This window comes from Heliangelus exortis, chromosome 20 (genome assembly GCF_036169615.1).
Source record: "Heliangelus exortis chromosome 20, bHelExo1.hap1, whole genome shotgun sequence".
Taxonomy (NCBI): domain Eukaryota; kingdom Metazoa; phylum Chordata; class Aves; order Apodiformes; family Trochilidae; genus Heliangelus; species Heliangelus exortis.
This window is the reverse complement of record NC_092441.1, coordinates 1,074,699-1,102,005: the sequence shown is the minus strand read 5'-3', so window position 1 is coordinate 1,102,005 and position 27,307 is coordinate 1,074,699. Positions and strand designations below refer to the sequence as shown.

Here is a 27,307-nt window from a genome sequence, read left to right as displayed (position 1 = left end):
CGGTGCAGCCATGAGTGACCTCCTGCAATGAACTGTCCTGCAGAGCAGAACCCGGCCGTGGAGGAGGCAGAGGATGACAGGGATAAACCCAAGCTGCTGGAGGAGAAGGAGGAAATGGAACAGCCACAAATCAAGGTGCCCATGGAGGTGCTTGAGAGAGAGGAAGAGGAGAGAGGAAAGCTGGACGAGAAAGTGCAGCTCGACCGTCCTGATCCAGGTAACAAGGGAAGGGGCTGGTTTTGGGGCTGGTTTTGGAGCTGGGAGGGGTGTGCTGCAGGACTATTCCAGATAAAGGTCCTGATCTCATTACCTCAAAGTGAGTCAGTATTTGGTGCTCTCAAGGCTCATTAGAATAATGGAATCATTTAAGTTGGAAAAGACCTTTAAGATCTTTCAGTGCTTATCCATTTCCTCATCCCGCCTCAGGAATCCTGCTCCTGGTGAGGAAGGAAAGGCAGGGCTGAAGGGGAGCGGTGGGTTGGGTGCCCACTGAACATTTCTCCCCCCAGTCCAAGCCCCCCTAACCCTGCCTGTCACCCACCCTAGGGATTGCCCTGCCCGTGGGGGAAGCTCATCGCCACGAGCCGCCCGTCCCGCATGACGAGGTGGTGGTGGACATGGGGCGGGAGCAGGAGGAGTCCGATGAGAACAAGCTGGTGCCTGGAGGAGCCAACAACCACCAGCTCAATCCAGAGCCACCAGGCGCCCTGAATCCCCAGAAAGAGGCACTTGGCCCAAAACAAGGGCAGGAAGCGATCGCCGAGAACCAACTGCGGGGAGGGACTGACGAGCCCGTTAAGAATCCAAAGAACGTCCTGGAGGTGGTGGTGGTGCAGCAGGATGGAAAGCTGCCACACGAAGAGCTGGGGCCAGACAAACAAGCAGTGGGAGCCAAGGCACAAGCTGCCGTGCTGGACGGCGAGAAGAAAGCTGAAGCTGCAGGTGACAGGGAGAAAGCAAAGCTCCAGCTCCCCAGGAAAGCAGGAGAGGCTGTGAACTCCATGGAGAAGGAAGATGACCCTGGTAAGCTGCTCCCATGGCTGCTCCTCCCAGCAAAGCCTCGTTTTGGCCCATAAACCCCTCCCAAGGGTGGGCACTCGGGTTGTTCCTACCTGCATCCCAGCGTTGCCTTTTCATTCATGGGATTAGCACGTGAGCCCCTTGCCCAGCTGCTGGGGAGGAGGAGGAATGTGGAGGCTCTGACAGGGACTGTAATAGCTGTCAGACAGTTGTTTGCTGCCCTGCTAAATGTCAGGTGCTGAGCTGTTCCTGCACGGCTCCAACTCGCTGGGGACGCGGAGCGGGGAGATCTTGACAGGTAACACATTGCTAAGTGCCCGTCTAAAAGCTCGTTAGAACCCTCCTTGCATTTTAATTGGCTGAGGTAGTTAGGGCTGGCTGGCTGCCACCAGTCTATAAGATTGTTAAATCTTTTTTAATTTTTTTTTAAATTTTTTATTACTTCCCTTGCAGCCATTGGGTTGAATATAAACTGTGCCGGCTTAGGGAGGGAGGGACAGCACAACCCTGAGTCATTTTAGAGAACATCTGCTGCTGGAGCATCCTTACTGACTGCTAAGGTCTGTCTGTCCACAGGTGAGAATCAGGAGCTGCCTCTCCTGAACAGAGCGGAGCAGCCAGAGCAGAGGGAGACCCAAAACACCAAGGAGAAGCCACAGGAGAACGTGGAGAGCAAGCTGGAGGGTGAGCACGTGTCCCGTGGGTGTGCAAGGAGGGCACAGTGCTGGGCAGAGACCCGTGTCCTCCTGTGCAGCCTGGGTGCTGGTTCTGTGCCCTCAGCCCGTTCTCCTGTTGGGCTCAGCTGCAGCCTCACCTCACCAGAGGAGCTGGAGCCCAAGCACAGTGGGGTCCCGTGGCTCTTTGCCTTCCTTCTGGGCCAAGGTGGTGGGTGTTTGGTGTGATGGTAGCAGGAGGCTCTGCTCTCCTTTGTTTGGTGGCTGCATCTTAGTTATCTAATTATTTTCTTTCTAATCATTTTCTTTCCATTCTGCATTGTGATGGGACTTCAAAAGCTGGTGGTGGGTCTGTGAGGACTGTTCCCATCTCAAGGAGGATGCAGGAACCGGTTGCCACAGGGTTTTCCCAGATCCCAGTCAGTGTGGGACATGCCAGGGATGCCCTTCCATGAGGGTGTCACCAGAAAGTGCTCTGGGCTTGTTCTGCTCCTCTGCTCAGAGCTGATCTTTGTACCCAGAGGGTGGAAAGGGTGGAGAGGCTTCAGGGGAGTGAGGGTGCACAGCTCCAGGGACACTCTCTGCAAAGAGCTGTCCCACTGGGACCCTGACTGGGGGCTCCAGCTGTTGCTGCTTGGAGTCAATTGGTCTCTTGGAAGGATCCAGTTCCCCCTGGCAGCCCTGGCTGTCCCTGTAGGGGCAGAGGGGGAATTCTGGGGCCCTGGGCTAATAACACCATAATGTGAAGGGGAAATATTTCTCTGGAATCACTTGGAGGGTGATCAGTGGGGGCAGTGTGTGCTGGAGAGGGGCCAGGGATGGGGCAGCCACAGCTTCTCTGGGCCAGGGGCTCACCACCCTCACACCAAAGAATTTCTTCCTAATGTCCAACCTAAATCTCCCTTCTGCCAGGTTAAAACCATTCCCCCTCCTCCCACCACTCCCTGCCCTTGTCAGAAGGGCTTTTCACCAAAACCTTTGGCAGGATTGTTTGATAGGGGTTGTCCTGTTTAAACCTTGGCTAAATTGGGAGAAGAAACAGCAAGAGCCTCTCCTCACCCTGGCTGTAACCCAGGACTTGTCTCCTGAAAAGCCTCAGCTCAGTGTCCGTACCTCACATGCTGGGTCTGTGTTTCCATGTAGGAAAAATGCCAAGAGGTGAGGAGTGAGGGGTTGGGTCATGGATCTATTTCTCCTCTTTTTCCTTCTTTTTTTTGCCCTTTTCTAGAAGCGGGGCAGGCGAAGCTGCTGGATCATGCTGTGCTGCTGCAGGTGATCAAGGAGCAGCAGGTACAGCAGAAGCAGCTCCTGGACCAGCAGGCAAAACTGCTGGCTGTCATCGAGGAGCAGCACAAGGAGATCCACCAGCAAAGGCAGGAGGAGGGGGGAGAGGAGAAACCAAAGCAAGGTAAGGACATTGCTGGAGAGCCTTAAAAATTGGGCTGGGAGAGATCTGAGTCCCTGGGACACGTGGCAGAGCCCATTCCTGAGCCTGTTGTGCAGAGAGGGAATCCAGTAAGGAAAAGCTCTGATGTGTTGGTTTTTCTGTTCCCCAGCAGAAACGCAGCCGGAGCCTGCAGCCCCCCTCCCCAGGAGCCGGGAGGATGAGGACCTGGGAGCAAAGCCTCTTGGCCAGGGGGGGCTGGAGCACCCTGGGCAGCCCCCAGACTCAGTGGAGCAGCACAGGGAGACTGCAGGAAAGCCCAAGGAGGCTGCGCACAGGCGTGAGATTCCTGGGGTTCCTCCCAAGGTGCTGCCACAGGAGAACAACAGAGCTGTTAAAAATCCCATGGAGAACCGGGATCCCCTCCACAGGGATGCCCAACACATTCCCGGGGCCAGAAACCACCTGGAAAAGAAGCCCTTGGCAGAGGATTTGGGAGGAGATCGTGAAGCCAAAGCTGAAAGAGACATCCACCAGAAGAAGAATTCCCTGAAAGCTGTGGAAGTAGCTACAGCTCCCATCCAAAGAGAACAGCTGGGGGCTGCCAAAGTTCAGGCAGTTGCAGGAAAGAGTCTGGAAAGAGACTCAGGGCTGGACCTTAAAGCCAAAGGACTGAGTCAGGTGGAGCCCAAAGACCTGGCAGTTGCTCTGGACTCCTCCAGCAAAAGGAACGTGGCAGAGAGTGAGCAGCACCTACGGGAGCATCGGAGAGGTGCAGGCACGGAGGGAGCTGAGGGTGCTGGCAGGCAGCAGCAGCCCTGGCAGAGGGACAGAGGGGAGGTCAAGGAAGAAACTCCTCAGGAGGGGGTGGTGGACGTGGGCCAAGCCCCTCAGGGAGGTGTGCGGAGCAAGCAGAGGCAGGGGGATGGAGGCCTCTCAAACGATGCTGAGAAGAAACCAGGCCCTGAGGATGCTGCTGCCCAGAAACCTGAGAAAGGAGCAGCTGCCCAGGGTGAGCAGAACCCCGACCACGACATCAAACCCAACCGGGACCTGAAACTGCAGGCGGACCTGGACCTGCGCCGGAGGAGACGGGACCTGCTGCCTCCCGAGGAGGAGGAAGAGGAGGAGGAGGCTGCCCGGGGGGCAGGGGTCTTCATTGGGCTGAACCCCCTCCCAGATGTGAAAGTGAACGACCTGCGGAGCGCCCTGGGGACGCGGCTGCAGCAGGTGGTGGCAGAGGGGGCTCAGCAGGTGGTCCACAGCCGGCAGATCCGGCAGGTGCCGGGGGGGGACTGAGCCGGGGTGGTCGTCTCGGTGGGTGGCTGTGGGTGTTGGCCACGGGCACCGGGCCCAGCAGCTCCCTGGGGAAGGGTCAAGTCATCCAGATGGGGTTTTTTGGCCGCCGTTGGCTCAGGCAGGGCTCGGGGCTGGGCCAGCAGCACGCGGGGCTCGGATCCCCCGGGATCCCTTTGGACCTGGGAGAAGCGTCCAGGGGACAAGGGGGGGCTTCTCCCTGCCTGTGGCTGCAGGTGGCTGGGAAGGTGGCAACCTTGAAAGGAACCTTCTCCTCTGGCTTTCAGAGGTTGCTGTCCTCCTCGGCCCCCTGCCAGGCCAGCTCCCCGGGACCTTTTACACCATCTTATTCATATCAAATTGCCTTCTCCAGCCTGCTCTCCACTCCCCAAGGTGTTCCTCTGTGAGGTTCCTTCCTTGGGAAGGCTTCTCTGGTCCCAGCCTCAGGTCCCTTGGCCCAGGTCATGTGGAGTGTCAGGAGGAGGGAAGCCCGGGGTCTCAGCTCTCAGGAAAGGCTTTATTCTGGAGGAGCATCAAGTCAGGAGTTGAGAACCAGCTTAGTCATTCCCTTTGGTGTTTCTCCTGGAACGGGAGCTGTTAGTCTTGCATGTTTTAGGAGATAGTTGTGGTTTAGGAACCTAGTTTAGTAGAAACGCTGCCTTAAACGGGCACAACTGCTGCTGTTGTGCTGCCTCTGCTCCCAGGGATGTCACGGGGTGACCACACACCAGCAATAACCCGGAGCTGTTCCCTCTCCACCCTCCCCGGGCGCTCAGCTCCCATCTCTGCTTTCCAGCTCCACTTCTCCAGTCCAAAGTGCATTTATGAGGCTCAACCCGGGGGGCTGCAGACCCCTCCCTTTCCCCAGACAGCTTGTTGTTTGTTTTTTTTTCTGCAAGAGATGACTAATTTGGGAACAAAAGCTGCGGCTTGACAGGGTGGGCACAGGGGCTCGGGCATACCTACCTCTTCTCTCTGCAAGGCAGCAGAGCCTCTTTGCTTTGTGTGTCCTTCCCAGCCCCCTGTGCTGTTGAACATCCACAGGGATCTGTGCTCTGCCCCTGGAAATGCATTTTATGAGCGAGGAAGGGAAAAGCTTCCAGGAGAGCCCCTGGTTTGTTTCAGCTTCCCAGCCAGCGATTCATCCGTTTGGTTTTTATTTTGTTTTTACACCCTGACCTGCGAATGTAAGAAATCAAAAATCCCAAAGCTCTCACTTAGAACGGCTGAAATTTCCCAGCCTGGAGCCTACAGACCTCATCACTGTGGTGGTTTTTTTATATCCGTATCTCAAAGTGTCTTTGGTAAACTCAGCCTTGTGTGGAGTTTGTGTCTGCTGGGCCCTCGCAGAGCCAGGGATGGGTTATTTCTGTCACACCAGCTCTGGGCACTCACCACCCCCCTGGGAGCACGTTGCTCGTCTTAATTTCTCATTAAAACAAGACAGACCCACAGCCAGGACTGGGGGGAGCTTCAGGAGGACCCCCTGCCCCCCTTCCCCGTGACTCTCATGGCCTTAACACCACGGTACAAGTCACCTCCTCCATTCCGCTGTCGTGAAGCACAAGGAAGGTGCCCGGGAGCCCTGGAGCTGCTCCCTGGCTGTCAAACACAGCTCCACCCAACCTTCCCAAATCCAGGGGAGCCGGAGCAGGGCCTGGATCTGCCCCTTCAGGCCCTGCCTGGGGCCGGGGCTTTGTTGATGTTTTCTCGGTGAACACGAAAGGACCAAAGATGCTGCGGACATTCCTCGGGAACAGCCCTGGAGCTTCATCACCTCCTCATCCCCGGGGTGGACAGCGCCGGAGGGGAGGCTGAGCTCATCAATAAAATAAGCTGAAGCATTTTGATCTGAATTTTTTTTTTTTTTTTTTATGAAAAAGCGATGGGGGAGCTGTACCCACGCACCGGGTTGTGGCTCCCTGACATTCCGTGCTCCCGGGGGTTCGGGAAGGAGCACGAAAGAAAAGGGACCTTTTTGGGTTGGTTTGAGATCTTTTCCATCCTGCTGCTGGGGAAGAGGAGGGGGAGCTGCCCTGGGAACCTGCTTTGGGGAGAAAAACCTCCAAGCCGACACTGGGGGGATGGAGCAGGAGCTGAGGAGCCGGGGCAGGGTCGGGGCTGCCTCCCCCAGCGCCCCCTCCCCTTTTATTCAGTAATTTAAGAACAACCCGGCTGGACCGTGAACGTTTTTTATTTTCCGAAGCGTCTCCAGGCCCTGGGCGGGCCAGGGGGTCCCGGTCCCGGTGTCACTTCGGCGTCGCCTTCGCCTGCAAAGAGCCGCGGGTCAGACCGGGCCGAGGCTCCCGGGACCCGGGATTTTCCCCGCCCCTTCCTCCCGGGACCGGGACCGGCACGTACCGCCCGGGCGAAGCAGTCCCGCAGCGCCCGGAACTCCTCCAGGCACACGTCCCGCCGCAGCTCCGCCGGTCCGGCCGCCGCCGCCGCCACGCACCGCCCGTAGGCAGCCGCCTGCGGGGAACGAGAGGGGCGGGGAGCGGGCGGCCGGGCTCCCCGGAACCCCCCTCCCGCCTCCCCGTCCCCGTCCCGGCCCCACCTGCTCCCCGCAGCCCCCCAGCAGCGCGGGGAAGCGCCACAGCCGCGCCCGAGCCCGCAGCCAAACCCCGCGGCCCGACATGGCCGCCGCCGCCGCCTCACGCTGCGGACGCCGCCATTGCGGGGAGGCGGTGATTGGCTGCCCTGCCTGCTCGTCAAAGTGCGGCGCCCTCGGATTGGCTGGCGGCGGGAGCCCGCCCCCTCACGCTCGTGGATCGGCAGTGAGCCTATCAAAGCGCGGCTGCTTTCTGATTGGGTGATCCCGATCGGGATCGGCCCGGAGAAGTCGTGGATTGGTTATCCGCGGCCACACCCTCCTGGCGCGTTCTGATTGGTCGTTTGACGCCGCTGTCTCTGATTGGTGGACGTGCCCGTTGTTTACTTCCCCTCTCCTGCCCGTTTGCCGCCGGCGTCACCCCGCTCAGCCACTTCCGCCCGGAGCCCCGCCCTTCCTCCCCGCTGATTGGCCAACGTGCAGCGCCTCGCTCTTTGATTGGTCCACTACCACTTCCGGTGGGCGGGGCTTCGACGCCGCTGCGGGTGCGGGCAGTGCCGGTACCGGCAGTGTCATGGCGGCGCCGCTGAGAGATCGGTTGAGTTTCCTGAGCCGGGTAGGGGAGGCAGCAGGGGGGCTCCCTGCGGGCGTGACGTAACGGCCCCACCCGTGATGTCATCACTGCCCCTTCCCGCCGCAACACGGGCACCCTCGGCCTTCCCGGGGCCGGGCCGGGCCCCTCTCACCCCCTGCCTCCTCCTCCAGCTGCCGGTGCTGCTCAGGGCCACGGCGGACGACGACGTCCCCTGCCCCGGGTACCTGTTCGAGGAGATCGCCAGTATCCTTCTGGGGAGCGGGGGGGGGCGGGGGTCCCGGGGCCGCTCCGGGCTGGATGCGGGAGGTCCGGGGGGGCTGGAGGAGGAGAGAGGGGTTGGGACCCGGGACCCGGGGGGGTGCTGGGGAGCCGGGGGCAGCAGGATCCCTAACCCCCCCCCAGAGATCTCCCTGGAGTCTCCCGGCAGCAGCCAGTGCCTGCTGGAATACCTCCTGACCCGGCTGCAGAGCAGCTCCACCCGTGTCAAGCTGAAGGTGGGTGGGGGGTGCGCTGCTGAGGGGCTCCCCCTCGGTTAGAGGAGCCCCGAGGCCGGGGGGAAGGGCTGCAGCCTGCTGGCTGCCTCACCCCCAGCCCTGCGCCTGCAGGTGCTGAAGATCCTGCTGCACACCTGCACCCAGGGCTCCCCACAGTTCCTGCAGGACCTGAAGAGGAACGCGGGGTTCATCCGGGAGGCAGCAGGTGAGGGGCTGGGGGAGCTGGGATGGGGAGTGGGAGCTGCTGGGGAGAGTCCAGGGAGGCTCCTGCCCATGGGGGATGTTCCAGAGGCTGGGATTGGGGTCCTGCTTTGTTCCACGGGAGCTGAGCACCCCCCAGCCCTCGTTCCCTCCTGCCTTGCAGCCTTCTCCGGGCCCCCAGACCCCCTCCATGGAAACAGCTTGAACCAGAAGGTCCGGGTGGCTGCACAGGTGAGTCCCGACCCCCTTCCTGCTCGGGGCAGCTCTGCAGTCCCCCAGCCCCACCTCGGGGCCAGCCGGGCTGCCTGGTGCCCCCCAGCTCTCTCCCCACACCCCCTTCCCTCTCTCCTGGCAGGATTTGGCCAGTGTTCTCTTTTCCGAGGTGCCCCTGGCCCCCCCTGCCACGCTGCCAGCCCGGCCCCTGCCCCCCGCTGGTGAGTGCAGCCCCTCAGGGCCCCAGCACCTCCCTGGGGGGCAGCAGTGGGTGTGGGGAGGGGGCTGCAGACCCGGGTGATGGGTGCCTGGCTGTGTCCCCCACAACTCTGGGCACAGGGGAAGCAGAGGGATGGGGGCCCTGGTCCCAGCTCCTGCCCCAGACACTTGCAAAGGGGAGGGACAGTGGCAGGGGGGTGCCCCAAATCCCTGTGCTCCCCCTGAGCACCCCCTGTGCCCCCTCCAGGCATGGGCTCCAGCCCCAGCCCGGGAGGCTCCTTGCAGGGATTTGGCTTCAGCAGTGAGAGGAGCAGCTCTGGTGAGTCCTGTGCCCCCCCAGCCCTGGGTCCTGTCCCCCCCCCAGCCCCAGGTCCTGTGCCCCCCCAGCCCTGGGTCCTGTCCCCCCCCAGCCCTGGGTCCTGTCCCCCCCCCAGCCCCAGGTCCTGTGCCCCCCCAGCCCCAGGTCCTGTCCCCCCCCCAGCCCCGGGTCCTGTCCCCCCCCCAGCCCCAGGTCCTGCCTGCAGGGGACACTGGGTTCTGGTGGTGCTGGGAGGCACCTGACCCGGTTCCTGTCTCTCTGGGGGTGTTTGCAGCTCTCTGGGGGTGTCCCTGGGGGTTCAGGCAGAGCTCCCCACACCCCTTGCTGGGTGCAGCTCTCTCTGGTGGGTGCTGGGGCTGGGGGGGCTCTGCTGGGTCCTTCCCTGCTGGCACCTGTGATGTGGGTCTGGGGGATTTGCTCCTGTCCCACCCTGGGTTTTCCTTGCCCAGCCCCAGGTCCGGGCTGTCCCTGGAGCCCCTCCTGCAGATCTCTGCTGTGCCCTGGGGGGGTTGGGTGCCCCGGGGTGCTCCTGACCCCCCGTTCCCTGCCCAGGCTCCCCGGGGGAAGCTCTGCTCAGCACCATCCAGCGTGCAGCTGAAGCCGTGGCCCAGGCTGTGCTGCCCGGCCCGGGGGGGCCCCGCCCGCTCCCTGGGGGACTTCTCCAGGATTCCTACCAACCCGTCAGAGCCCCCTCTCCCACCAGGAGCCCCACTGGAGCTGTGAAGCCACCAGCAGCCACCACATCCCACAGCACCCGAGGTTGGCTCCTTTCCTACTGCTGGCGGGGGATCCCCAGGAGGGTCTGGGTGGGTCCTTTGGGGGGTCTTGAGGGGGGCCTGGGGGGGTCTGCCCTCACTGTTGATGTCCCTGCAGTCAGCCACCATCCGGGGCTGGCAGGAGGTGGTTGGGAGGAGGCTGACAGTGGGCACAGCTCCCAAGACTCCTCCCAGGGGAACGGTGACTTGAGCAGAACCTCGGATTCCTGCAGCAAATCCGGCAGTGACAGCCACTCCGGGGCCAGCCGGGAGCTGAGCCAGGGGGCTGAGAGGTGAGAGTGGGGCTGGGGGGTCTCCCCCTCCCCCCTGACCCTCCCACAAGACCCTTCCCTCCTCTCCAGGAACAGCACCCTGTTTTCCCACCCTGTTAATCCGAATCCTGGGACGTTTGGCTGCCCGGAGCAGCTTGTGGGGAGGGTTGGAGGGTGGTGGGGTCCCTGTCCCCATGAAGGGTCTCCTGGAGCAGGGGGGATGCTGACAGCCCTGGTGACTGCCACCGAGAGGTGAACCTGGTGTCGGTGCTGACCCGTGGCCCCAGAGTCTTCCTCACCAGGGAGGAAGCTCAGCACTTTGTCAAGGAGTAAGTGTCCCCCCCTTGGTGACTCCCCGGGGTGCTGGGAACAATCTCTGTGGCCCTGACCCACCCCCAAACTCCTCACTTCCAGGTGTGGGCTCCTGAACTGTGAGGTGGTCCTGGACCTGCTGAACAGGGCCCTGGAGGACCCCAGTGACAGTGTCAGGATGGTGAGGATGCTCCTGGTGATTCCTCCCCCCCTCTCCCTCCACCGTGGGGTCCCCCGGATGGGAGGGTCAGGGGGAAGGAATCACCCCCGGGGGGTTTCTTGGTGTCTCCCTGCAGAGATCCATGGGTGCCATCTCCTCCCTGGGCTGCTCCGACCTCCTCCCTCTTGACCAAATCTTTGCCAGCACCCGGTGGCACCTCCAGCAGCTCAGCAGAGGCAGCCCGGGCCCTGTCACCAACAGAGCCACCAAGGTGATGCCTGGGATGTCCCCGTGTCCCCTCACCACGGGTGGGGGGGCTCCCTGGGACACACACACACGGTTTTGTGTGACTCAGAGGGGGTGGGGATTGCAGGGATCCCCTGGGACACAATGGGGGGGTGACCCCCCATAACTGGGAAGGGTTTTTGTGGTGAAGCCCCCTCCCCAGTCCCACTCTCACCCCCGTCCCACTCTCTCCCACAGCTCCTGAGGCAGCTGGAGGCTCTCTGCAGTGGACACCCCACCCACTGGACCCCCCACCCGGACCCACACCTCACCGTGGGCTCAACCCCACACCCTGGGGACCTGCTGACAGACACCGACCCCCCTGCAGACCCCACCATTCTCACCCCCCTGACCCCAACCCCAACCCCACAGCCCCCGGCTCCACCGGGCCAGGAGACCCCTGGGGTGGCTGTGCCCCAGGAGCCAGAGGTGGCCAGCGGGCTGGCAGGGGACCCGGCCGGATCCCTGTCCCTTTTTGCTGGCATGGAGCTGGTGGCCCGGCCCGGTGAGGTCCTGGTGGGCCGGCCCAGTGCGGTACCGTGCCGGGACTCCCTGCGGGCAGAGCCACGGACACTGCCCCAGGATGGACAGACGGGCCCCGAGGGCTCCCGGCAGCCCTCAGCCTTTTCCTTTCTCAACCTGTAGCTCCCGGGGGGGCTGCGGGGGCTTCCCCACCCCGGGATGTGTCCCCCGTGGGACCCCCACGCCCCCCCCGGCAGCCCCACAGCCCCCGTCCCGCAGCGGGGAGGGAAGAGAGCGTGTGGGGGGGGCCGGGGCTTTGGGACGGTTCTGATGTCCCTCACTGGCATTTTGGCCAAAATTCCCCATTTCTGGGGATTTCCATGGCCTTCCCCCAGTACCCCCCATGTGGGGAACAGTCAGTGCCTGCGGGGGGGGTGGTTTGGGGACCTGGCCATGGGGTGCCCCACGGCCCCCAGCCTGTGGGGTTGGGATGGGGGGAGATGACACTGTGGGGCCGGGACCCACCAATAATAAACACCACATCTGGCACTGGCACCTCCTGGCTTCTTCCTGTGACGGTGCTTCCACAGACACCCTGCCCCATAACCCCCTGCCCCATAACCCCCCCTGCCCCGTAACCTCCTGCTCCGTAACCCCCCTGCCCCATGAGCCCCCTGCCCCATGAGCCCCCTACCCCATAACCCCCCCTACCCCATAACCTCCCCTGCCCCGTAACCTCCTGCCCCATAACCCCTCCTGCCCCATAACCCCCCCTGCCCCGTAACCCCCTCTCCCCATATCCCCCCTCCCCACCCCACAGCCCCCTGCCCTGTATCAGGTCCCACCCCTCCTGCCCACCCCCTCGTGTAGGCCCCGCCCACCGATGCAAGCCCCGCCCATCCACTCAGGCCCCGCCTCCATATCAACCCACGCCCATCTTCCCCCGCCCCTTGCCCCATCGCTCCTCCCCTCAACCAATCCGCTCTCGCCCTGTCGCCCCGCCCCTCTTTCCCCATTGGCTGCCGCGATCCTTTTCGCCCCTCCCATTGGCCGGGGCGGTGCGCGCGGTGCGGTGCGGGTAGGGAACGCGGGGGGTCCGCGGGGTGCGGATATGGGGGGGGGGGGGGAACGGGACGGGAACGGGACCCCCACACACCCCCCACGCACCCCCCACGCACCCCCCACACACCCCCCCACCGTGCTCCGGGGCCTCCTCCCCGCTCAGAGCCCTTCAGCCGTGCGGCCGCTCCGGGGGGCGGCGGCTGAGCCCAGGGGGGTCCTGGGGCCTGGAGAGCTCTGAGGTCCCGGGCCTGGGGGTCCTGGGGTGGTCGGGGTCCTGAGGGCCCGGGACCCCTGGGGGTTTGGGGCTCGGGAGTCAGGGCCTGGGGGGTCGGTCCGTGGGGTGGTTGAGCTGTGGGGGGGTAAGCCTAAGGGGGGCCCGGGTGTGCTGGGTCCGGGGGGTCCTGCAGGTCCTGGGCCTTGGGAGCTTGAGGTCCCAGGAGTTCGGGGCTGGGTGTCCCGGGCCTGAGCCCTGGTGGTTTCCATCGAGAGGTTTTTGTTTACCGGGGTTGTTGGGGTGAGGTGAGGAGGAGCCCTGAGGGGAATGAAGCCCGACCTGAGAGGGAGGATGGGTCTGGGGGTCACAGGATGTCCAGGAACAGAGGGTACAGGAAAGGGGCTCAGCCCTCCCACAGCTGCACGGTGAGGAGACCACCAGATCCTCTCCAGGCCTCGTGTCCAGGGCTGTTTGGCACACGGGAGCAGGGAGGAAGGTGTTTTGTCCCCTTTGGAACCGGTGATAGCTCCGGTGTTTGCGTGTGGGGTGGTTGTGGGATGTGCTCCCCGTGCCCTCACTCCACTCTGTGCTTCCAGGGCCTCTCTCCCTGCTCCAGCATGAAGAGCAGCTGCAGCAGCTCCTCCGTCCCGGGTGCTGGTTCTGCCAGCACGGATCTGGTCCTGACGGGCCTCCCCATGCCGGTGTCCCGGCGCCCCGGCAGTGCCTCTCCCACCAAGCACATGGCACGCTCCATCTCTGTCACTGCTGACAGCAAAGCCAAGAGGAACGCTCTGGTGAGTCCTGGGGGGAGAGGTCCCGTGTCCCTTTGTCCCTCCTGCTGCTCGGGGCCAGGCTCTGTCTGCACAGCTCCAGGTTCTCCCTCCAGATCCAATCATTCTCAGCCATCAGCTGCTCCTCAGGCCTTCTCGACCCTGTAGCACTCAGGAGGGCAGCAGGCTCCATCCTTTGTCCTTCCTTGCCCTTCACCTCCCTGTGCTGATTTCCTCCTGGAAAATCCCCAGTTCCTGGTATCTTCTGCCGGATCCCCTGGCACGTTCAGGCCCAGCCTGTGCCTGGCTGAGCACCCTCTGCTCCCAGGGGCTCAGCAGGAGCTTTGTGCTCTCGAGGCCTCTTTTCTGAGGTTTATTTCAGCAGAGTGAATGAGCCCCAGATACTTACAGGGCTCTGCTGAGATCCAGTGGCAGTCACTGCTGAGTAATCCCTGCTGCCCTGGCAGGCTCCCTGCTTGCTCCTTCTCAGGGCAGGTAACCAGCAAATGGCAGACACATTGCTGCTGGCTCAGCAGCAGGAGCTCGAGAGGGAGCCAAGTGTTACCAGGAACAGTGTCAGGGCTGTCTGGAGGGCTGTTTCAGGGTGCCTGACTCACGGGGGGAGCCCTCCTCATCTGAGCATCCCCACTCCTCAGCATCCCTGCTGAGCTCAGCTCTCTCCTCTGCAGGAAGATGCAGGATCCCGGGCCATGAACAACCTGCGGAGGTCCAGCAGCACCACCCAGGTGCCCCAGCGGGTCAGCAGTGTCTGCAGGTACAGCTCCTGCCCCCCCTCCCCTGGCTGGGGTGCTGTGGAGCCCCACTGACTCTCTGACATCATCCCTGGTTACCTGGGGGAACCAGGGCCTTTCAAAAACCACACGTGAAGCTCTGCCAGGGTGGGTTTTTTTCTGGTGTGGAGGTCTCTTGATTGGGATTTGGGGAAACAGAGTTTTTGCAAAGCCCACTCAGTGTAATTCCACGGGACAGGACAGCCCCTTACAACAGCCCCTCCTGGACCCTCTGGACTGCACCTGGCTGTGTGAGGAGACCAACATTCTCCTCCCCTCTCTGGTGACCTCTTGGGTCTCTCTCAGAACCATTTCCTGTTCTCTTTTTGCTCCGTGCCCATCCCTTTAACATGTTCCATCCCCACACATCACAAAGAGCTCCACAGCTTTGTGCAAAACTGAACCATTGGTGGGGTTTGTGGCTGTGTGAGAATTCCCCAGCCCTCTCCTCCCCTGTCACACAGTAGCTGTGCCTCAGCTCTGAGTTCTCCATATTTCCAGCGTGTCTGGGTGCCAGCAGAGCAGGATCAGAGCCCTGCTATCACTGCTGTGTGATAGTAACTACAGAACATTTGTTCTCTTCTAAAGCCCAGAGCAGAGCAGAGACTTCCTGAGCCTCTTTGAGAGCAGTTCTGGGGGAAGAAAGAAGCCAACAAGTCTGAGCAAAACTTCCCCAGAAAAGAAAACCACTTGGAACATCTTGGTGAGGACGGGGACATCCTGGGGTGGATGGGCTGTCAGCTCTGCTTGCTGGTGAGGAAGGAGATTTGGGGTTTATCCCTGCTGTTTATCCCTGGCAGGATGATCAGCCACGAGTGTTCCCAGGCCCCTCCAGCTCCTGTGGGGCTGAGCCACCAGCAGGAATGAGGAGGAAAGAAAGCACAGTGCTGCTGGCAGCCAACTTCACTGCCAACAACAGGTGGGAACTGGAGCTGCTCTGGTGCTGGGAGCAGCTACACCCAGGAAGAAATCCAGGCAGGGGAGGGGGAGTGCCGGGCGGTCACGGGTGGGTTGGGGGTTGTTCAGCAGGTCCTAATGCTTTGTTTTCTCTCCTCAAAAAGGAGCAACAAGGGCGCGATGGGCAACTGTGTGACCACCATGGTGCACAACAACTACTGCACTGCTGAGAAGGGCCCCGTGCCCAAGAGCTCCAACCAGGCCCCCAGCTCCCTCAAGTACGTCTGGGGAGGAGCTGGCTCAGGGGCTGTGCCCACCCTGCCTTCTCCTGCAGGTGTGTCAGGGATGGGGCAGGATGGTGCTGAGCAGCTTCATCTTTTCCCATAGCAACGTTGTCAAAGCCACCTCGAATGAGGAGGGTGAGAGCAGCAGCTTGGCCAAGTCCCAGAAGAACTTCTCCAGCAACAACATCATGACCCGCAACAACAACAGCAGCAGCAGCAGTGGGGGTGGGGGTGGCCTCCCCCGCAGGAAGGAGGTGACTGAGGAGGAGGCAGAGAGGTGAGAGGGAGCTGGTGGGGAGAGGCAGGAGGACAGTGCTGGGTGGAGGGGGGAGCTCGGGGGGAGCTGGTCCTGTTTGAGGGGTTCCAGACTCCTCTCGTGGCTGAGCGACCCTCCCCGACTCTTGCCTCTGCGCTTTGAGTTCCTCCCTCCCAAAAGAAGCCAGTTTGGGAAATTTCCTCCTCGAGTCAGGGTGTGAGGGGACAGATCCCAGTGCCCTGGGCTGGCACTGACCCTCCCTGTCCCTTCAGGTTCATCCAGCAGGTGAACCTGGCTGCTGTCACCATCCAGCGCTGGTACCGCCGGCACTCGCAGCGGCGCAGGGCGGCAGCGGCAGCACTGGGGAGGTTGTTGGCTTCCAAAAGAGAGGTGAGTCCTGTCCCTGCCCTGTGTGTGACACTGACCCTTCCCACACCCCTGTCCCCTCACCTTCCTCACGGGGGAATTCCAGTAGCTTTAACCCAGACCCAAGCTCTCGGAGATGAGAGGGCTTTGGCTTCACAGCCCCTCCAGAGAGCCAGGGAGGGTTCTGTGCCACCAGAGCTGTGCTGGTCAGGTAAGGGGGTGCCCAGGTTGGGTTCAGCCTGGGAGCTCAGCACTGCTGGGCTCTGGTGTTCAGCTCCCTTCAGTGTGGGCAGGCAGGTGCTTGGTAGCAGCAGCACAAACCCTGCAGAATTCTTACAGGAATTCTTCCTGTCTGGGACGGGCTGGTGGCTGGAGGAGGGATGTCCCGGCTCATCACAGTAAATCACTAATGAGCTGGCTGAGTAGAGTGTGGAGTCATCTGCAGCTATTTGTGTTACTTTGTGTTTAATTATTTATGCCAATAACGAAAAGCACCACGCTGCTCTGGCATGTGAGAGTCTATTTTTAAGCCTTGTCTCCTCGGTGCTTTCAGGCCCAGGTGACTGGCACTGAGTATCTAGAGAAAACAAACTGCTCTGCAGGAGAGCTTTCCTGAGGACTTTTACCATCCCAGTGGGAAGGATTGGGGTGGGGGGATCCTGGATGTGGGGTGACCTCAGGTGCTATGTGCCCTTTCCCTCTGCTGTGGCTGGTGGGTGCTGGAGGGCTCTCCATAACACTGGGACCCTCCTCTCTGGAAGGAAAGGCAGCAGCAGATGCAGGAAGGGAATATCCTGGATTTGCACGAGAGGAAGGACGAGGAACGCAGGAAGATCCGAGAGGAGAAGGCCCGGCTGGCCCGGCACGCTGCCATCCAGGTGGGGAAGAGGCAAGATCAGTCTGTGGGCATCCTCTTGCAGCAAGCAGACCTCTCCCTGTCCTCTCCCCCTCTCTAGGATCTTTGCACAAAGCAGAGTTGGGGTTGGCCTTGGATATGAAGTGTTCCCTTGGGGAGCTGGAGGTGCCACAGAGCCATTTCCCACTGGGCTCCTGCCAAGCCTCGGCAGCTCGTTGGGAGCTTGTGGAGACAGTGATGCTTTCCCTCTAGTTTAGGGGAAAAGGAGGAGCATGCTGGAATGGGCAGGCTGTGACTGCAGCTCCTTGGGGTGCCCCAGAAAGGGGGGACCCTCCTCGAGAGTGGGATCCCTCCAGGGTGGGCTGAGCACCATGGAAGCACCTCGGTGTCCTTGCCCTGTTCCTGCAGCCCTTTGTGGAGCAGCAGAGGACACTGTGTGGGGACATGTGAACAGCCCTCAGCCAGCTGCTCCCAGCAGAGCTGTGGTCCCTGTGCTCCAGAACTGTCCTTGTTAACCCTTCAGCAGCAAGCAGGGGGGTTGCTGCAGTCTCTCACTGAAAGCAGTGCAGGAATGTGTCACAGCACACCCCGTGCTGGGCAGGAGACTGATCACTTGTCTGTCCCCACAGGAACTGCACCAGAAAAGGGCCCAAAAAGTCTCGGATGCAAAGCACTTGGCAGAAGAGGAGGTTGGGCTGGGGAAGGAGAGCAGACGGGTAGCAAAGAAGAAGCCTGCCAAGCCTACCCCTGCCAGCAGCCCTGGTCCTGCTGGCAGTGTCACCAAGGCCAATAATGCTGGTGAGTCCCTTGGGCAGCTCCTTGCTGCTTTTGGAGCAGTGTGTGCCATGGGGAAGGAGGAGAAGGCTGTTGGGGTGGCTCTGGGGAGCTGGTTTCAAGGGGCTGGTTGTTGTTGCTGGTGCCTGAGCCCAGTCTGGTTCCTGCAGAGGCCAATTTCCACTCGGTAGCTGTGGAGCCAGAAGAAAGCAGCCTGGCAGAGCTGAGCTCCCTGCCCTCACGGGACCCCAGGGCAGAGGATAAGCTGCAGGTGGGTGTGCTGGGGGTCCTGGCACCAGCCCTTTTGCCAGGGTGTCTGTGCAGCCTTGGGTGACGCCTGGGGAGATCCAGCAGACCATCCTGCTGCCAGGAGCTGTTCTCTTCTCCCCTAGGATGTGGGCTCCAGGGAGATGGGTGGCGAGGAGCTGGAGCCGGTGGTGAGAGCTGCCAGCAGGGCGCAGTCCAAGGTGACGCTCAGCGAGCTGCTGGACACCCTGCGGCTGCTGGAGGAGGAGCCAGAGCTGCTTCCCCCTCCGAAGCTCTTCAGAAAGGAGAGATACGCCTGGGCAGAGCCTGGGGTGAGCAGAGGGCTGAGGCTGATCACAGCCAGGGCTGCCCAGAGAGAGAAGGTTCCTGCGTGTCCTGGCCCTTGCTGGGTGGTGGAGGGGAGCAGTGCTGTTGGTTCAGTGCTGCAGGAGGAGTTTGGTGCAGTCGGGGCTTGAGTGTCCACAGGAAGCAACAAAACCACCCGGGGGGTTGTAGTGGAAGAGCAGAGGACGAGGCTGGTTACTGGAGGGCTGGGATCCCGTGGTGGAGCAGAGCCAGCACCTCCTCTCCTGAGCCTTCTCCTGGGGGCTCATTCCCAGCTGTGTCTGCCCTGCAGGAGCCCAGCTCCAATTCCCTGACTGCTGATAACCTGGAGAAGTTTGGGAAGCTGAACCACTCGCCGGGGGTCCCAGAGGACGGGGCCCTGCTCTCCGAGGCCAAGCTCCAAAGCATCATCAGTTTTCTGGATGAGATGGAGAAGTCAGAACAGGAGAGGCCCAGGTCAGCTGCCTCGGCCACGCAGCGGGAGGTGAGAGCCCAGCTCTGTCAGAGGTGGTGGAGACCCTGGGGGGAAGGGTCCTCCCTATCTCCTCGCCCTGGTTCTGGGGGGTTCCCCACCACCCTCTAAGCCTTTTTCCCTGCCGTGGCAGGGTCTCCTCTCCGAGGAGGAGCTGGCACACTTGGAGCAAGCCTCAGCTGTTGCCACAGAGGTGACAAGCTCCATCGTGAGGCTGAAGTTGGAAGTGGAGGAGAAGAAGAGAGCCATCAGCCTGCTGCAGACTGCCCTGGTGAGGAGCCCCGTGTGCTTGAGGCCAAGAGCCCTCAGCAGATGTTCCTTGGGGCAGCGGCTCCAAAAGCACAAGATCAGGGCTCTGGGAGGAGGATTTCCCACCCGTGTCCCTGCAGAGCACTGCAGGGTGCCCAGAGCTTTGTGCTGAGGAGCTGGAGGGCTGGGGGCTGCCAGGCACGCTGCAGTCCCTGTCACTGTTAGTGTGGGAAAGATCTGCAAGGTCCTCCCAGTCTGGTGTGGGCTTGTCCAGCTTTTCCATGCTGTCCTCCTGACTGAAAAACCTTCCTCAAACTCCCATCCTTGGGAGGTGCCTGGCTCGTCCAGAAGCCCTCGATCAGGACCTGGGTGAACTCTTTTCTCATGTCCCACGGGGGCTTGGGTGTTCTTGCTGGCAGCAGGGCAGGAGGTGAGCCCCTAAGAGTCCCAGGGATGTTGCTGTAGCTCTGTTCCTCCTTGTTCTGGCTCAACAGTACCCTCCAGGTTTGGTAGTTACCTCTGGCACACGTGCTGGGGCTGCTGTCACTTCTCCCTCTGATGCCTCGTGGCTGTTTCTCCCCTGCACCCAAAAGGCTCAGCAGAGAGAACTGACAGACAGACACGTCAAACAGACTGAGAAGGAGCTCAGCCACCAGCTGAGGCTGCAGAGGGAGCAGTATGAGGCAGCCATCCAGAGGCATCTCACCTTCATCGACCAGGTGACCTCCCAGCCCCAGCCCGGGATGCTGCTGCTGAGGATCTGACCGTGTGCCTGACACCTTTCCCTTGCCCTGCCCAGCTCATCGATGATAAGAAGGTGCTGAGTGAGAAGTGTGAGGCTGTGGTAGCTGAGCTGAAACAGGTGGACCAGAAGTACAGCAAGAAGATCACACAGATGCAGGAGCAGCACGAGCTGGTGAGGGGATGGGGAAGGTGGGGAAAGAGGGAAAGGAGAGGAGCCGTGGCTGGAATTGGTTGGTTTTGCTCAAACAGGGCCTCTCCTGGAGCAATGGGGTCTGTCCCACCTTGGTGTGGCCTGTTCCTTCTGAGGGACCCTTCTCTGTGCATGGAGCTTTGTCCTTGCCCCCAAGGGGCTGCTGCCCAGAGCAGACTCTTCTTCTCTCCCCTGTGACTCTCCTCCCTCCCTCTCTCCCCTGTGACTCTGCTATTCCCTTTCTCTCTCCATCCCCTCCTTTCTTTCTCCCCAGGTCTGGCGCACTTTGGGCCCCTTTTGTGAGGTAAATGTGATCTTTCCTCTGCTCTTTTTTGTGCTTTTCTCTTCTGCTGTCACACCCAGACTTGCCCCATCCCCAGAGCTGGGCTGGGCTCTGCAGCAGGGTCAGCCCTTTGTCCCAGCCATGGCTCAGCTGCTCCTCCAGGTTCTCTCTGTTCTCCCATGCTGATTTTCCTGCTCTTTTTTTCTTCCCTAAGAGTGATTCCTGGGCTGTGCTATTCCCCACTCCTCTCCACACAGTGTTGGGTGTCCTGCCACCCCAGAGCTGTGACATGTCCCATGTCCTGCACATGGGCATCAGCTGCTGGTCCTGAAACAGAGCTGCTTCTGGCCAGGATGGGCTCTCCATTGTGGTAGAGGGCTTCACCTGGTTTTTGCCAACGGGATGCTGGGGAAATGCTCCCTGGGCAGCAGGGCCTGGGTGTTCTGCAGCTTTTTTGCTGGAGAAGAGAGCTGAGGAGGTTGATGTGGGCAGAGGAGGTGAGAGCAGTGGTGGTGCCTGGGATGCATGGCCTTGAGGCCTTGCAGAGTTTCAAAGATTGCTTGGACTGTGGTGGTACCACGGTGTCAGGAGGTCTGTCTGTCTGTCTGTCCTCCTGCCAGAGGGTGTTTGAGGGCAGGCTGGGACCCTTGGCAGCCCTCGTTCCTGATCCTCTCTGCAGGGGCTGCCATGTTTCAGCCAGTGGATCCTTCCCATGGGTTTTGCTCCATCCCATGAGAGAGGAGAAGGCCCTGGGGGAGCATGGGGCTGCTCCCCTCTACTGGGAGGACACTCCTGGCAGGGCTGGGGGATCCCTTTGTGCACAGCTCGGGCCTCAGCATCTTCCCTCACCACAGCCAGGCTCCCAGGCTGGCAGGGGTTTTCTCCCTTTGCTCATCTCTGAAGTTTTTCCATTTTCCTCCAAACAGGAGATTAAGAAACTGAAGGAAGTGATGAGCGCCACTGAGAAAATCCGTCGGGAGAAGTGGATTGATGAGAAAACCAAAAAGATCAAAGAAATCACTGTGAAAGGTACGGGCGCCTTCTCTCAGCAGTGGCTGGAACTGGGCTGGTGCAGGGATCTTATCCCTGCTGGTCCTGGAGAAGGGACTGTGATGGAGGGAGCTGCTGGCAGGGCAGCCTCTGCTCTCTGGGTAGGTGCTGGAGGGGCAGAAGCCCCCGTGTGCTCTCCTCCCCTTTTTACCATCCCCTCTTTGCTAAGTTGGTGTGTTCACCAGCTGGGCTCGCCCCTAAGGCTGAGCAGTAACTCTCCTTCCCACTGCCCCAGGGCTGGAGCCAGAGATCCAGAAGCTGATTGCCAAGCACAAGCAGGACATCAGGAAGCTGAAGATGCTGCATGAGGCTGAGCTGCTGCAGCTGGACGAGCAGGCAGCCCGGCGTTACGACCGGCAGGCAGAGGAGCTGCGGGGGCTGCTGGAGAGGGAGAGGGAGGAGCAGAGCCAGAGGGAGAGGGAGCTGGCCCGGCAGAGGTAATGGTGTCACCATGGGGCATGGAGAGTGGTCTGGGGCTCTAACACCCACGTGCAGCAGTTCATAACCCAAGGAGCATCCCCTTTCTCTCCACCAGCCCTGAGGTGGGAGATGCCAGAGAACCAGGGGTGTCCTCCAGCATCAGTCTGGGGGTTGGTCTCTTCTCCCTAGTGACAAGCTACAGGGCGAGAGGAAACTTGTCCTCAAGTTGTGACAGGGGAGGTTTAGGTTGGATATTAGAAGAAACTTGTTAAACACTGGCACAGGCTGCCTGGGGTGGTGGTGAAGTCACCATCCTTGGAGGAGTTTAGCAGCCGTGTAGATGTGGTGCTCAAGGTCTGGGCTAGTGGTTGGACTCAATGACATTTATGGTCTTTTCCAACCAGCAGGATTGTGTGAATCCCCTGGCTGGCCTGGAGGGGTGGGATGGGGCAGGGTGGGGAGGTGGTGTACACGTGGCTGAGGCCGTGCTGCCCGCAGGTGTGAGCAGGAGGAGCAGGAGCTGCAGCAGCAGCGGCGCCGGCTCTACGCCGAGGTGGCCGAGGAGAAGGAGAGGCTCAGCCAGCAAGCGGCCAGGTGAGAGGGGCTGGGGGGGGGACACAGCTTCCCCAGGCCGGGCTGCAGCGGGAAGAGGGTCTGGAGCCCCAGGAGGGGCCGTGGTGGGTGTTGGGAGCTGCGGTGTGTGCGGGCAGGCAGCGAGCGGAGGCGGAGGAGCTGCGGCGGCAGCTGGAGGCCAGCAGCTTGGCTGTCACCAGGGCTCTGAAGGAGGAGTACACCAAGGAGAAGGAGGAGCAGGAGAGGCGCCATCAGGTCTGGCTTTCCCCTGGCATCTGGGTGACCTGGGTGGTCATTCTTGGGTGCGGTGGGTCCGGCACCCAGCGTGTGGCTGCCGCTGAGCCCCCTGCCCCCAGCGGGGTGGTCCTGGGGGGCTGCTCCCAGCTGGAACTGAGCTGTTGTCCTCCTGTTTCTCCACAGGCAGAAGTCAAGGTGCTGAAGGACCGACTGGAGATGGAGAAGCAAGCCTGGGAGGCCAACTACGTGAAGAAGGAGGTAATGGCAAGGGCTGCCCTTCTCCAGAGGTGCCACCTTTGGGTTCGATGTGGGATTGAGGCAACGTTTGGGATCTGGGTCCCCAGGAAGCCTGGCTGCTCTCCCGGGAGCGGGAGCTGCGGGAGGAGGTGAGGAAGGAGAGAGACAAAGAGATCGAGTTGGTGATCCAGCGCCTGGAGGCTGACATGTCCTCTGCCAAGGAGGAGTGTGAGAGGGCAGCAGAGAACAGGTGAGGGAGGAGGGAGCCTGTGAGTCCCCTGCCCTGAGTCCTGCTCACCCGTCCAGCGAGCCCTGGATGCTGCAGCCCGTGGGGGTGAGCAGGAAGGAGGGGCTGGGCTGGGGGCAGTTTCCTTCCACTGCTGCTGTCTCATGGTGGCTCCTGTAGCATGGAGGTGGCTGGGGGATGGTCCCTGCAGTGCTGGGCTGAGCCAGACTGCCCGTCCTTTCCTTCTGTTAGGATTAAAAGGATCCGAGACAAGTATGAGGTGGAGCTCCAGGAGCTGGAGAGGTCCGAGAGAAAGCTGCAGGAACGTTGCAATGAGCTGAAGGGGCGTTTGGCAGAGCTGGAAGGGGAGAGCATCCGTCTGCAGGGCCTGCTGAAGCACAAGGAGCAGGAGGTGGAGGAGATCCAGAAGGTGGGTGGGGAGCAGAGCCTTTGAGGCTCTGGTTCCATTCTGCTCCATCCCCCTGCATCACCCTGTCCCTGCCAGTGCCTTGGTGTCACCTCTCTGCCCTGCTGCAGGTGAGGGACCAGCTGGCCCAGGAGCGGAGCAGCTTGGCAGAAGTGATCAGGCAGGAGTTTGCTGACAGGCTGGTGGGGACAGAGGAGGAGAACAAGAGGCTAAAGGCAGAGATGGCAGAGATGAGAGCCCGGCAGCGCCTGGAGCTGGACAGGATCCTGCGGGAGAAGGACCAGGAGCTGGAGGAGGTTCACAGGAGGTGAGGCTGCCTGGGCAGAGCTGCCCTGGGTGCATTGCAGCAGTGTCTGCAGTGCTGTGACCTCGGGTCCTGTTGGGGCATAACAGGCAGTGGAGTCTCACCCGGGCTGGCTGCCTGCTCAGCCCCTCTCCAGCCTCTGCCCCTTCTGACTTCCAGCCTGCTCTGTGTCATCCTGTCCCCAGGGCTGCTCCCTCGTGTGCCTGGGGACACCAGTGGGCAGCTGGAGCAGTCAGTGTGAGGTCTGCTGGCTGGGGCTGGCTGGTGTTTGTATGAGCACAGAGAGCTCCTTGGTGTCTCCAGGAGTGTTCCCACTCTGAGAGCCAAGGTCATGCCTTGAGTATGGGATGTAGAGGATCCCTTTTCCCCTCCCCTACAGCCTGGCAAGGGCTGGAGCATGGTCTGGTGTGCTGAGAGCCATGGGGAAGAGTCCAGCCATGAGGCAGCAACCATGGGCCTGAGAAACCAGAAGAAACTTAAACTCCCTCCCTGTGGTCTTGTTAATTAATTAAGTCTTGTGAAGTGAATGTCCCCTTCTTCCTTAAATGACTCAATCCAAACTGCATCACGCTCATCGAGGGAACCAATGTGCTCATGGTGTGCTTCAGCAGCCTCAGACTGGAGCTGCTGCTCTTTGGGGCAGAGGGAGAAAAGGGGCTGCGCTCCCCCTGTGCCAAAATCACCCCCCTGGGGCATGGGGCCAGCCTGGTGTTTGGGAATGGGGGGTGTTTGGGAATGGGGGGTGTTTGGGAATGGGGTCCTCAGCCCCTGTGTCTCTGTGCTCAGGGTGAAGAGCGCAGTGGTGAGGAAGGACGAGAGTGTGAGCAGCCTTCGGAAGCAGTATGAGGTGAGTGAGGGGGTGCAGCCCAGCCCAGCCCCCCCTGTCCCCTGCCACACAGTTCTGTCCCAGCTCTGCCCCCCCTGTGCTCTTGCAGGCAGCCGTGCAGAGAGCCAACCACCTGGAAGCCCTCCTGGAGCAGCAGCGGAAGCAGCTGCTGGCCCCAAAATGACGAGTCCGGGCTGGGGGGGCTCCGAGGTGCTCGGGGGGAGCAGACACCTCTGGCCTCTCCCTTCCCTCCATCCTCATCCTGGTGCCATGAGCCCTCCTGGGGCACTCAGCACCCTTCAGCAGTTCAGTATTTTGACAATAAACCTCTTCTGATTTCTACAGCCCTTCCTGTCCCTGGGGGAAGTGGGAGCTCCCCCGTGGGTACTGGTGTGAGTGGGTGTTTGACCACCCCTGCTCTGTCTTCCCACACCACGAGGCCTCTCCCAGGGTGGGATGTGTGGATTCTGGGGGGACAGGAACTTGGAGATTTTGAGGCTAGGGGGGGCTGAGCTGAGCACCCCCAGTTCCCACTGGCCAGGCAGGGGGGTGTGGAGGTGGAAGCTGTCGCCCAGCAGCCCAGGCACATGGGTGCTGGCTCTGCCAGTCCCCAGCTCCCTGCTCTGCCCCTTCCTTCCCCCTAGAATGAAATCCTGGGCCAGGCAGTGGTCCCACAGCCTCTGCTACCTGCCCAGCCCTCGGTGCCCTGGGGCAGGGAGGGGAAATGCCTGGGCTGGGCCACTGGCAGCTGTTTCCTCTCCCTGGGAGCGTCCGACTGCTCCTCCACTGCCTTTTCCCTCCGAGGAGGCTGGGGCTGGTGGGGGGTGGCGGGAGGAACAGGAGGGGGGAGTGGGGGAGTGGGTTGAGCAGATGTTCACTCCTCAGATTCCCAGGGTGTTTCCCATCCATCCTGCTGGCCCAGGGAGAAGTGGCCAAGGAGACCCCAGGGTGAGGCGCAGAGGGACCCTCGCTCACCCTGGGAAGCTGCAGAGCAGCTCAGCTGCTTCCCAGCACTGGGGTCAGGCCCTGCTGCAGCTGTCTGTGGGGATGTGGTCTTGAGGTGCCCATGGAGGCCGCCAGCCCTCAAGTGCCCCTCTCCCATGCTTTGGGGCTGGGTGTGAGTGTCCTGGGCCACCAGCAGCTCCTCCAGCACCTGGGTGCTGTCGGCAGGGTCCAGCCTGGCTCCTTTCCCTTCTGGCTCCTCTGGTTGAGCCACTGGCCATGCTGCTCTCTATTCCCCCCTCACTGAGCTGCCCTCATCCTGAGGGCAGTGGGTAGATCCACTGGGCTGGGCACTGGACTTGTTTTCACTGTTGTTGCTTTCATAACAACCATTTCCTGAGCTCTGCTTCCGTCTTCCACCCTGTCCCAGCCTCCTCTTAGGCCACCCGGAGCCTCCTCTTCCCTGCCTGGCCTGGCCCGTGGTTAAATCAGTTAACCACGTGAAATCTGGTGTGGGAGAGAGGAGCTGAGCCCCCCATGGGTGGTCTCCTGGGTGCCCCGTGTGTCCCGCAGCCTCCCACAGGGCTCAGCCCTCCCCTGGGGCTCCGGTGTCCTCCCAGCCCTGCCCCTCCTCGGCATCACCAAAGCTCATTTCTAGGCCAGTGCCCGGTTCAGCCATGAATAAATCAGCGCCGTTGCGTAACCGGGGATGCGGATTTTCACCGGATCGCTGCCTGCGCCCGACCCGGACCCCCAGCACCCAGGTGTCCCCCGGGCCCACGGCTGTCAGCTGCGTGGCACAACCCCGTCCCTGTCCCCACCAGCTCGGCAAGGCTGCGGGTGGCAGCGCAGCCATCAGAGGCTCTGCCAGGGACCCCCGATTAGGGAGCCCCTCTGCCCCCCACGCCGGGCTTCGGGGGGATGAGCGGGGCCCGTTGGCTGCCGGCGGCTGTGCCGGGAAGGAGGTCAGGAGCACAGGGTGCTTTTGGCAGCTGCCGCGCAGGGATCGCGGCTCAATCTGGTGTCTGTCCCGCGGGGGATTAGCGGCCACCCCGCCCCAGACAAATCATCCGGAGCGAGGTGGCGGGATCGCTGCAGGGTAATCGGCACGGCTAATAGCGGCACCGGGCTGCTCGCCCGCCTGGGATGCGGCAGCACCTCTGCACGGCCCTGGAGGGGACAACGGCCGGGTTGGTGCCACCTTCTGCCTCTGTCCAGGGTGGGACTGTGCCTCTGTCCAGGGGGGAGACTTGCTGGGGCTTCTGGCCTCAGTTCTTTGGGATCTTCTCTTCCACGGCTGTGTCTAAAAGCTCTGCGAGGGCAGGAGGGTGGTGGGCAGCACTGGGAGTGGTCGTGGGTTCAGGGCACCCCAACATGACTCAGCTCTGCTCCCAGCTGTCACAGGGCTGTCCTTTGGGCAGGGTCCTGAGTGAGTAAGGGGTCCCCAAGGAAGGCAGAACAGCGTGGCTGGGCTGGGCAGGAACAGAACTTCCCATCCCTGACCTCGTCCCAATCCCATTACTCAATCCCACCCCAGACACAGGCTGTGCTCTCTTCCTGTGTGCTGGGGATCCCGGGACACTGGATGCCAGGGCCTTGGCACCCTGAACAGGACAGCCAGGACCTTCCTTCCCCTTCCACTCGCCAAAGCCTCCTGGCTGCCCCTGTTTGGCACCAGAGAGGCCTTGAGTTCATCCTCTTCCCACCCCACCATTGTCACCAGCTGCATGTGCTCAGTGTGCTGAGGGCAGCTGGGGTGGGTGGGCACTCGTGAGGGCTGGTGGGTGCTGGTGGGCACCAGCATGGGTTCCATGCAGCCTCCCACCCCCGGATGCATCCAGGCTCAGCGTGACTCAGCCAGCATCAGCACGAGGAGCAGGGCTGAGCAGTGCCAACCACCCCAGCAGCCCCATGGCCACCCGCTCCCCATGGCTGCTCAGGTGGGTGCAGATGCCACCAAAGCTCCTGGAAGACCCAAATCTCCTTCCCAAGGGTACCAGGACAAGACTCAGGAAGGCATAAGGGGAGTCCTGGGGGTGGCTGGGGAGGGCAGT

General features: G+C 61.7%; 4 protein-coding genes across 16 annotated transcripts in view; 3 read left to right on the top strand and 1 right to left on the bottom strand.

Annotated features, from left to right (window-relative positions):
- SLC38A10 (solute carrier family 38 member 10) overlaps nucleotides 1-6,230 on the top strand; it is an 82,076-nt gene extending 75,846 nt beyond the window's left edge. For 3 of the 4 annotated variants that reach the window (XM_071763823.1, XM_071763824.1, XM_071763825.1), the window contains 5 exons: nucleotides 44-217; nucleotides 547-1,023; nucleotides 1,597-1,704; nucleotides 2,923-3,102; nucleotides 3,251-6,230. In XM_071763823.1, coding sequence (XP_071619924.1) covers nucleotides 44-217; nucleotides 547-1,023; nucleotides 1,597-1,704; nucleotides 2,923-3,102; nucleotides 3,251-4,377 — 2,066 coding nt within the window. In that variant the 3' untranslated portion in view covers nucleotides 4,378-6,230. The remainder of the gene's footprint in view (nucleotides 1-43; nucleotides 218-546; nucleotides 1,024-1,596; nucleotides 1,705-2,922; nucleotides 3,103-3,250) is intronic. The other variant, XM_071763822.1, reaches the window with a different exon arrangement.
- A 320-nt stretch (nucleotides 6,231-6,550) lies between these two features.
- Nucleotides 6,551-7,094, bottom strand: NDUFAF8 (NADH:ubiquinone oxidoreductase complex assembly factor 8). The gene is made up of 3 exons (XM_071763843.1): nucleotides 6,932-7,094; nucleotides 6,736-6,846; nucleotides 6,551-6,644 (listed from the first exon to the last, which is right to left on the bottom strand). The coding sequence occupies exons 1-3, from the start codon at nucleotides 7,010-7,012 to the stop codon at nucleotides 6,624-6,626; spliced, it is 213 nt and encodes a 70-aa protein (XP_071619944.1). The 5' UTR covers nucleotides 7,013-7,094; the 3' UTR covers nucleotides 6,551-6,623.
- A 358-nt stretch (nucleotides 7,095-7,452) lies between these two features.
- TEPSIN (TEPSIN adaptor related protein complex 4 accessory protein) lies at nucleotides 7,453-11,767 on the top strand. Of its 9 annotated transcripts, none has more exons than XM_071763834.1 (13): nucleotides 7,453-7,541; nucleotides 7,691-7,763; nucleotides 7,923-8,014; nucleotides 8,126-8,219; nucleotides 8,379-8,446; nucleotides 8,571-8,649; nucleotides 8,895-8,966; nucleotides 9,519-9,725; nucleotides 9,840-10,014; nucleotides 10,206-10,322; nucleotides 10,408-10,486; nucleotides 10,602-10,736; nucleotides 10,949-11,767. In XM_071763834.1, the coding sequence occupies exons 1-13, from the start codon at nucleotides 7,500-7,502 to the stop codon at nucleotides 11,393-11,395; spliced, it is 1,680 nt and encodes a 559-aa protein (XP_071619935.1). In that variant the 5' UTR covers nucleotides 7,453-7,499; the 3' UTR covers nucleotides 11,396-11,767. The 9 variants fall into 9 exon arrangements, with proteins under 9 accessions (XP_071619935.1, XP_071619933.1, XP_071619936.1 ...); XM_071763832.1 differs by having other exon boundaries at nucleotides 10,194-10,322; XM_071763835.1 differs by having other exon boundaries at nucleotides 7,454-7,541; nucleotides 10,209-10,322.
- Nucleotides 11,768-12,730: 963 nt separating this feature from the next.
- On the top strand, nucleotides 12,731-24,698 carry CEP131 (centrosomal protein 131). 2 transcript variants are annotated; one of them, XM_071763951.1, is made up of 26 exons: nucleotides 12,731-13,282; nucleotides 13,948-14,033; nucleotides 14,638-14,752; nucleotides 14,850-14,968; nucleotides 15,111-15,224; nucleotides 15,334-15,507; nucleotides 15,759-15,876; nucleotides 16,614-16,730; nucleotides 17,338-17,506; nucleotides 17,653-17,753; nucleotides 17,875-18,060; nucleotides 18,369-18,557; nucleotides 18,679-18,816; nucleotides 19,388-19,513; nucleotides 19,594-19,710; nucleotides 20,003-20,032; nucleotides 20,938-21,040; nucleotides 21,297-21,498; nucleotides 21,980-22,075; nucleotides 22,192-22,309; nucleotides 22,475-22,549; nucleotides 22,636-22,778; nucleotides 23,007-23,184; nucleotides 23,292-23,488; nucleotides 24,272-24,332; nucleotides 24,421-24,698. In XM_071763951.1, exons 1-26 carry the CDS (start codon nucleotides 12,860-12,862, stop codon nucleotides 24,493-24,495), a joined length of 3,570 nt encoding a protein of 1,189 aa, XP_071620052.1. In that variant the 5' UTR covers nucleotides 12,731-12,859; the 3' UTR covers nucleotides 24,496-24,698. The 2 variants fall into 2 exon arrangements, with proteins under 2 accessions (XP_071620052.1, XP_071620053.1); XM_071763952.1 differs by lacking the exon at nucleotides 20,003-20,032 and having other exon boundaries at nucleotides 12,735-13,282.
- Nucleotides 24,699-27,307: the final 2,609 nt, after the last annotated feature.

Bases quoted from the DNA above. Each gene is read 5' to 3' on its own strand.
- CEP131 (XM_071763951.1), top strand. From the start codon at position 12,860: ATGTCCAGGAACAGAGGGTACAGGAAAGGGGCTCAGCCCTCCCACAGC. The intron at 15,225-15,333 runs GTACGTCTGGGG...CTTTTCCCATAG, and splicing joins CAGGCCCCCAGCTCCCTCAA to CAACGTTGTCAAAGCCACCT. The intron at 15,877-16,613 runs GTGAGTCCTGTC...CCTCTCTGGAAG, and splicing joins TGTTGGCTTCCAAAAGAGAG to GAAAGGCAGCAGCAGATGCA.
- NDUFAF8 (XM_071763843.1), bottom strand. From the start codon at position 7,012: ATGTCGGGCCGCGGGGTTTGGCTGCGGGCTCGGGCGCGGCTGTGGCGC. The intron at 6,847-6,931 runs GTGGGGCCGGGA...CGTTCCCCGCAG, and splicing joins TGGGGGGCTGCGGGGAGCAG to GCGGCTGCCTACGGGCGGTG. The intron at 6,645-6,735 runs GTACGTGCCGGT...GGCTCTTTGCAG, and splicing joins GGGACTGCTTCGCCCGGGCG to GCGAAGGCGACGCCGAAGTG.
- TEPSIN (XM_071763829.1), top strand. From the start codon at position 7,598: ATGTCATCACTGCCCCTTCCCGCCGCAACACGGGCACCCTCGGCCTTC. The intron at 8,650-8,894 runs GTGAGTGCAGCC...TGCCCCCTCCAG, and splicing joins CCGGCCCCTGCCCCCCGCTG to GCATGGGCTCCAGCCCCAGC. The intron at 10,323-10,407 runs GTAAGTGTCCCC...CCTCACTTCCAG, and splicing joins GCTCAGCACTTTGTCAAGGA to GTGTGGGCTCCTGAACTGTG.